Genomic DNA, 9,023 nt, shown 5'->3' on the forward strand with positions numbered 1-9,023 from the left:
ATTCTGCAGCATGGGTTCTTTTGACGCTTTAAGAATATTAGCTCATTATAATTCTGTACTTAAGTTAAAGATCTGAATATTTCTTCAAACGTTGCCAATGGATAAACCTGAATGTAGTCCTCGGATAAATGGATGTTAAAATGCATGAATTTGTTTGTATTGAGTTAGTTATTTGTTCGAACCAAAAGATACAGTTTTACGAAATCATGACACATTGACACCACTGCTACTTTGTGACGTAGTTTCATTTTAGTTTACAGGTCATTACAGGAATGGAATGCTGAAAGCTACAGCTCAATCAACGAGAAAGTGCACACTTGTCATCTTTCAGATTCTGATTTGTACATCAGTATGATACATTTGAAATACATATAATATATCTTTATTTCCCATTCATGTGTATATAAAATAAAAAAAACTCTTAATTGACGAACAAATGCACATGAAGATAAAGAAAACAAACAATGAATGAAAAGGGAAACATAAACCACTCTTTCAACAAGCCATAGCATGGCATTCACTAGGATTTAAAACCTCATCTTCTCTGCTTTGCCCCCCCCCCAACACCCTACCCCCCCTGTCCATCAGGCCCATCATTAGGTACATTCCCTTTCCCTAGAACGTGTCCCCTGATAACTACGCACAATGTGTACACTACATTAACTTATTGCTCTTTTTATCATCGGCGTTTTGAGATAAAGGTACAGCTTTGTTAAAGTGCTTGGTGTGATGTAAAATGAAGTAAACGAGGGTGGAAAACTGTCTTTGGGTGGTTGGGTAACGACACCGCAGGGTCATTATGTGGATGACGTGCGAGCGTGCGTCATACTGTGATTACTGCCTTTGTAACTGGAGAGTGTCAAATGTTCATCCGCATTGTGACCGTTAGCCTTGCACTGCTAGGCCGGTCAGAGCTTCCAGAACTTAAAGGAACATACCAATGTTTTTGCACATTTTAGCCCATGTAGAACAAATCATGTAGTAACCAAATTAGATCAGTGTATTCAAAGGATACCGTGGTGTATTTATCAGTTTGTTTTCTGGCAACCTTCTATCTCCATTTATTTAAGTGTTGCACTTTAAAAGGATAGATTTACATGTTTTCCTCAAACAATACTGACATGCCATTTACAAAAGGTTGCTGTAATTGTTTGTCCTGTTCATACTGGCCCTTTAAAGATCCCTTCTAAAACCAATTTCAATGTAACTGATGATGAAGATGAAATACAGTTTCATACAAAAATGCATTTCAGTATGCAACAGAAGATAATACGAGCCTTCAGCAATCCCAGTTAAACAAATAAAGGGAGGGATAGTTACACAACATGACTGTTAAGGCCTTGTATTGTGTTCGGACAAACTTAAGAATGAGTTTTCACACAGAATGAAGATCTCTTCATGGCCAGTATGGACAGGAGAAACGAATGTGCATAGAGGCGTGTCAATATTGTTTTAAGATAAATGTAAGAACAATGTGAACTTATCATTTAAGTTGATTGGAATGCATGTGCAATAGTATGGACCTAAAAGCCATCGGATGTTCATAGTGATGGCTCTTCAACAATTCTAGGGAATGAATGGAAACTAATGGCTGCCTGGATACCAGGGGAGAATAACGCACACAAAAATCTAAAACGTGCAAAAACCTCAGATTGGCTTCAAGGTAACGAGTTTTGTCTGCATGCGTAGCTGATTGTAATTGATGCTCTTTCCTTTAATCTAACTTTAGGAGAAGTGGATTTGAGAATGAAGCTTATGAGCTGATTAGCGTTTAGAGATGTAAATTCAGCCTCTTTCTACTTGAGCCTGAACTCCACAGTTTAAAGTTTGGGTGACAAATGCCTCTGGAGTGCCGTTAAAGGTAAACATGAGATGGAAGAAAGAAAACAAAAACATGGAGGGATGTACTGTAATGCACATGTATCCAGATAAAGCACTTGACAATAACAGCAAGGGACTTAGATATCCCTGTAAACCCCAAAATAGTCACAATAATACAGTTAAAGAAATAAAGCACATAATAAAGCAAACAGATGGAAAGAAAAAACTTTAAGCTGAAGTGAATGCTGGTGAGTCAACAGTGTTGTAGTTCAGTCAAACACATTCCATGAAAACAACTGCCATGACTTAGAACAATTCAGCGCTGTAGAAAAACATCCAGAGTGGACATTTCAAACTAAGAACAGCAAACATTCACCTGAAGACACAAGCGATTTAAATGCAAAAGGTTTTGTGCGTCGAGAAAAACAAAAAGGCAAAAGTGACGTGTCTGCAACATAATATATGAATACAATAAAACAGGTTCTTCTATAGGCTGTATGGCTTTAGATTAAGGTTCCCTGCACCAAACATTTCCCTCCAAGGTGGGAGAATGTTTGCCCAAAAAGATGCAATTGGTTTAAAAAGATAAAGTATGAAAATAGGGTTTCTTTTCGAGAAATTAAAGTCTTTGGGATAATGTGAAGTTTTCAGGAATTTTGTTTCTCTTGTTTTGAGGGTTGTTTTAAATTAAATGGGAGATTTTTGGTTTTCCTTGTATTTGATCACATTCTTCAAGTTATGTTAAAGATCCATTCTGATATGAAAAATATAACATCTGTGCAGAGCATGATGCACATTACCTCTGAGACCTGCTGTGCATTCACACAGTTACATGTATACGCAAGTGTGAATATGTTTAGAAATTCATTACTGCAACCTTCCTGCAGCCTACTTAAAAGTCTCTGCAGAGTAGTTAAGGGTTAAATGAGCAACACACTTCCGTTAAAAGAGAGCCTAATCAAACAGCATCTGGGAAGATGGTATGGAAATATTTCCCAACAGTAGCGCATTAAGCAACCATTCACAGATGGAGAGAAACAGTTCTCAGGGCTTCCGTAGCTGCACTTAATAAAACAGTTCAGAACCAAATAAATCCTATGCTGCATGTAAATATCACTGTCCTTTAAGCAGCTCTAAAATGATTTGAAAATGGGGGAAAGTGTTACATGCCATTTGGCTGGTCACTCCTGGGTTTTAAACTATCCTTCTCTTCTCTTTGACCATGTCCTTGTTGACATTTTCAGCACAGCTCTCCACTGGGACACTCAGTCCCACATGCTGACATTTCCGACAGGAAATTCAATTTGGCCCAGACGGGGAAATGAGATGCTTTAAGGCTTGACCCGCCCATCTCTCAGCTGCAATTATCCTTTAAGAAATTGGGAAGCAGGAAGAGTGTCAAGAGCAAAGAAAGGGACCAAAACCGCTTGCAAGTAGGCTCATGTTTGCATATTTATACATCTGGATTTACATGAGTGCATTTGTGCCCAGACAAAATACCCTCTTACCCTCGCTATAGTAACCATATCAAGAAATTAAAAGGTGCTTAAGAGAAGAAGAGATTGAGGAAGGAGCCTGTGAGGTTCTTCTGCTCGTACCACTCAGCTATAATGTGAGCCTTCTGGATGTAAGAGGATCAGGAAGGATTCAACGGTCACTAACACCTAGAAAACTGGAGCAGTGACTCACTCAGCCTACTTCAGAGGAGGACTGTGTGCCAATGCTAAAGTTTGCTTTCCATAGTGAGTTTTTTGGATGGCCAGTATGGAGGAACTACATTCTTTTTTTCACTGAAGTGATAATAGACTAATGTGAAAGAATACTTGGGGCTTTACAATCTAATTGTTGTTGGCTGTGGCACACAAAATGTTTAAATGCATATGAATGAGCAAATCATCGCATCAGCAGCTTAAACGATTTGTATTCCATTTCACTGAGGGGCGGTGTAAAAAAGGCGTGCAATGTATTTTACATACTGTACAACTGTATACAGTGCAGTAGAGAATGACTAATTAAGCTATCAACAACACACTTGACTATGTTGTCATGCCTGTTGTTGTTTATTCTAATGCCCGTGTTTCATTTTAGCTTTGACTTTTGCATTGGTTTGCCTCAATGTGTTGCATGTTTACAGTTTTAAAGGGTATTTTATAAATATAGGATATTATCATTGATTTACATATTTTACACATAAATACTACCATACAATTTTTTTTGTTGCCATGACATATCTAGTCTTAGATTTTAACAGGGTTGAGAGGCGTGGATGGATTCCCGTACAAATGTTCACTTGTCATGTGATAAGCTGAACAGTGATGTAGAGCACAAATGCTTCTTGTAATGGCCATTAAAAAAAACTAAAGAATACATATAGGCATGTGAAAGAAAGTAAGGATCAATTATTTTGATCTGATATATATAAAATTCAGCTCATGTGGTCTGAAGGTTTCAACAATGAGTGTGAAGGTAACTGTGAGATGGGCCGTTACTCATTACATCAGGATCGAGAGAAACATCTACTCTAACAACTCGATGAGCCCTGCTTGAGTGACTTTTAAAGGGTGTTCTAAAATTGAGGTGAAACATAAAACATCTACACCGAAACATGACATGACAACAAGTGATTTAACTTGGATGGGGAATCAAGCATGATGACATCAAAACGCAAGTGCTGCATCCCTGCCTGTCTCACGAGCTTTACTGTGGGTCCAAACTTGTCCCTTCCTATACGACAGTGGGATTAAGTACACACAACTTCCTCCACAGCCATAAGACAAGGCTGCCGGTCTGTAAGTAGGACTATAAACAAAGTGACTAAATACATCCAGATTTGAACCTACATCCCACAAACACTGACAACAAACTGATTGCAAACAGACATTAGTAACTCTGGACTTAAGTAGTATGTTCTAAAACAAGACAAAGATAAAAAATGCACCAAGTGAAAAGGTTTGACATAAAATAAGGCCATACATTTTAAAATAGCTAAACTCTAAATGTTTAAATATTTAGCAATTTCAAGTGAAATAATGAAAGGACTGTTTCAGTCAGATATTGGATTAAAAACAGGCAACTTCAACTCAAGTGCAATGCTTGAAAAATAGGAATGGATTTAGGCAGTTTGCCTTGTTGATTAAATGTAGAATTAGAGGCCCAGCATGTCGCCAAGAAGGTAGCTTGAAAGACATGAAATAGAAAAGAAAAGAAAAAAAATTAAATATCGCGAACAAACAAAAACCAACAACTGTGCAGTCATTAAAAAAGAAAAAAGTCCGACACCAAAATAAAAATGACATTGTCTGACACAAAAACAGTGCAAACCTTTGGTAATGCATAGCTCTTTCCTGAATGTCTCGGACTATCGACCGTAAACTCCACAACCTCTCAGATAACAGCTACTTCAACCCTGTCTAAAAAAAATAAAGAGCAATGATAATAAACTACTGGCTCTTTTTTTTTTCCAGACCTGCTTTTTCTTTTTGTTTCTGGTGTTGTACAGCGTTAGCAGTTTTGGCTTGTTTGGTTTCTGAACCATAGAGATTATTATTTAGAGCAGTGAAGCAGCCCTCTCCCCTCTAATTAGCGAAGGCGGGCATGCAGCCTAACCCCTCCATATCCTGTCTGCCGTATCAAGGCAGAAAGGGTTCTTCCTCCTCCTCCTCGTCTGCGCTGGGACCGGGATCGCTCAGGCACCTCGTCAGCTTCTGCTGTTCTCGACCTCTGTCCGCCTCACCTGGCCTGTTAGGCCCACTCTGCCCTGAGGGAGGCTTCATCATCAGGCCCTGGTCCTCCTCCTGCTGGTCGGCCCGTCGGAACTCATCCATCAGGTTGACGGAGTCTGGAGACTGAGGAGAGGCCAGGTCCACCTGGATGGTCGGCACGCTGTCCACCGCTGGCTTCATGCTGTAGGCTACTGGGTCTATTGGAAGGACACGGGTGCAATGTCAGGGAGGAAGCTTTACAAAGGCATGTAACAATGCATTATGTAATGTCAAAATGTAATAACTATTCACTTCATTCAGTAATAACACCTGCATTATGTAATAATCTGCCACATTTTGTAATAAAAACCTGAACGCAGTATGTAACACATTTCTCTGCATCTTTTTAATTAACTATTACATAATGCAGCAGGCAGTTTTTGTATAAATGCGGGGAATTGTACTTCTTTTCTTAACAAAAATGTAATATGGTGCATTACGTAATAACTAACCAAAATGGATGTCTTCATTCATTTTTTACAACACTGTCATGTTTTTTTAATGAAATTCTATCGTGACTCACGGTGACTCAAAATGTATTTTAAAAATATACTGTTCGTTCAGTAGATTAATATTACCTTTCATTGGTCAATACACATCACTAAGTTTATTATTATTATTATTATTATTATTATTATAATTATCTGCTATTATTATTTATATAAGGTTTTTATTACAAAATGCGGCAGATTATTGCACAATGGGGTTGTGATTACATAATGAAGTATAAATGTATTACAGTTTGACGTTTTATTACACAATGCACTGTTATATCATAATGTAATGTTACAAGGCTGTTAAAGGGGATTCAATATTATTCCATCATTCCATCAACATTCATGAACATACCATGGACAAGGGCAGGACAATGTGATCAACAAAAGGTCAACAAAGCCACAAATGGAATATCACTGCACAAACTCCACAACAGCAGGCTTCAGGACCGTTCAAAATGTTTCACAACACAACAATAGTGCAAAGTAAGTCACAATGATTTATAACGCAACACATGCTGGACATAATTCCACTTTTAGTTTGAACTTACTATGAGAAACAAAAGCTGAAGTTCCAACATACACCATGATTGACTAATCTGCAAACGGTAGGGTTTTTTGTGTGGCTATAATTAATTCAAAAATAAAAAAAATCATTCCAGCGTTGCCTCGTCAATCATGTCATGAGATCCCCCTTATTAGTGATGAATAATGAATTAATGTTAACAAGCAACGTAAATGACACATGCAGGTTAGGATTACTGTCGGGTTAAAACTGAAAATGAATCTTCTCTACACTGACTACATACCTGGAGAGATTTTGTTCCCTCTCTGCTGCTGAGCAGGTCTGAAATCAGTACATCTGCCTAAAATAAAAACCACACACACTGGTTTACATGCTGGCTGCCACATGCAAACATATTTCCACCAGTGGGGAAATATCTATTGCTGCATCTGTGAACAGTAGCAGTGTTTTCTACATTGTGTTTATTGTTTTGTGAGAGCTGCCTCGTGACCCTAACAAAATAGAACGAGTGACGTAGTGAAATGTCCCCTATTGTTTTGCATGGTTCCTTTCAGTATGATGCTGATGGCTATCGGGTGTTTGCATTTGGCCGTGGCTAAGGTGGATGTTCTTACCTGAGGCCAGTCTGGCTCTGCACATGGTAGGGGAGTCAGGTGGAGCAGCAGGCACCGTCAGGTAGTTATGCATGTCTTTTATCTGAAAGAAAAAAGAAAAAAAAGAAGGATATTGTTTTTTTTGTGGGATGATTTAGTCTTATGCATAAAGTACACATAAAAATACTGCCCCATTTTATTGTTCGGGAAGCAATTCACCAGTGATCAATCATTAAAATGATGTGTTGCTTTCTCTGCAGAAATCCTCTACAGTGGCTTCAAGCACATTCAGTTCAACCAAAATAAAAGCCAGAGTCCATTTTCATTATGTAATTACAGGCTGATGAAATGGAAGTTTGTGGTTGGCCCACTCGGCTGTGCAAATAAATCAACCCCCATTTGTGTCGAGAAAATTAATTTAAGAGACTGAAGGTGGACTCTAATTAGTAACACTAATTATAGTTTTGGCTGAGTCATTTAAATGTTGGTGGCCCACTATGAAATGAGAAGAGCTGCTCTTCATCTGTTGTTTCTTTTGAAGTCTAATGTTTTTCTCCTGCTTCATGTGTTTCCCGCAATATAACTTCTTCTTTGTTACTGCATAACAGTCTCTGTTGCACACTGCTATGGTATTACAAAAGGCCTCTTTCAACGTTGACTAATCAACAGAATGGGTTTTGCGACCAGGTGTCAATAAGGTTTGACTAAGCAGACAGCTGGCTCTCACTGATTCTAGATTTTAGAGGCGTTGCCTCACCCGAGACTGATAGTCATACCTTTTTCTCCAGCTCAAACATCTTTTGCTTCTTGATGAGGAATTCATTGAAGCCATCCTCGTATGGATCAGCCACCAGAGTATGTCTGTTGTAGGAGCGCAGCTGAGAAAGAAAAGACAAATAAAACAACTCATTTTAAGAGGATGTTTTAATAATTCACAAGTACAAGTATGTGTAAGAAAGGTTTTCGCACAGTTTGTCTCTGCAGAAGTATTGATGATAAACACGTGTGCCATTTACTCAGGCTAAGGGGATCACAAGGGAACAATACTCAACCGGTATAAATCCACGACAAGTACTTTTCTGTGTGCCTACAGTCAAAGCAAGTATTATTAGTCGGTTAATGATGAGTAGAGCTTCTGATTTAATTATAACTCTGTAACAATCAATACACTGTAGTCTAATGCCAGACTATAGTCTAATCAATATGAATAGTGATATGCTCTAATGCTCCCAGTAATACAAGATAATACATCTTTAGATGATAAGAATAAGATATACACAGACAATGATCTGGGTCTAATTGTTCATATAGCAGTATTACCCTCTGTCGTGTCCTCTGAAGGTTACTCCTGAGGATTTTCCTGATCTCTTCCTCCCGGCCTTTAGACATCTTGGGCAGAGCTTTCTCTTCAGGCTTGGCAGGAGGAGGTTTCTTGGGCTGAATGTTCCTGAAGAAAAGAAAAGAAAAAAACGCAGGAAAAAGTTAGGGTTATCAGAGTTTGTGTAATACAGACTGCTGTTTTTGCTTTTGATAAAAACACATGACAATCTGTTGTAATAATGATGAAACTGTTGAAGTCCCATTTCCCTTGGTATCTAATGATCAGATGACTGAGAGCAAGTTTCTAACTGTGTGGGCTGTCGTAACAGCTTGTGAAATTGAACAGCCGATGTACTAGCTACATAGCGGCTCACTCAACTGTAACGCATCAGTCCTGATTAAAGAACCAGAAACCTTCCAGTCATCAGCCAGACTAAACCCGTTTGTAATGTTGTGCTATCTTATATATATATATATATATATATATATATATATATATATATATATA

The 9,023-nt window shown here is 38.3% G+C and overlaps 1 protein-coding gene across 2 annotated transcripts in view; it reads right to left on the bottom strand.

Annotated features, from left to right (window-relative positions):
• Nucleotides 1-1,027: 1,027 nt before the first annotated feature.
• The window catches only part of slc9a1a (solute carrier family 9 member A1a), a 32,169-nt gene continuing 24,173 nt past the window's right edge, over nt 1,028-9,023 (bottom strand). Inside the window, exons 9-13 of one of the 2 annotated variants that reach the window (XM_032517427.1) lie at nt 8,516-8,642; nt 7,972-8,073; nt 7,217-7,298; nt 6,886-6,942; nt 1,028-5,740 (exon numbers count right to left, since the gene is read on the bottom strand). In XM_032517427.1, coding sequence (XP_032373318.1) covers nt 5,451-5,740; nt 6,886-6,942; nt 7,217-7,298; nt 7,972-8,073; nt 8,516-8,642 — 658 coding nt within the window. In that variant the 3' untranslated portion in view covers nt 1,028-5,450. The remainder of the gene's footprint in view (nt 5,741-6,885; nt 6,943-7,216; nt 7,299-7,971; nt 8,074-8,515; nt 8,643-9,023) is intronic. The other variant, XM_032517429.1, reaches the window with a different exon arrangement.

This window comes from Etheostoma spectabile, chromosome 6 (genome assembly GCF_008692095.1).
Source record: "Etheostoma spectabile isolate EspeVRDwgs_2016 chromosome 6, UIUC_Espe_1.0, whole genome shotgun sequence".
In the NCBI taxonomy this organism is placed as follows: domain Eukaryota; kingdom Metazoa; phylum Chordata; class Actinopteri; order Perciformes; family Percidae; genus Etheostoma; species Etheostoma spectabile.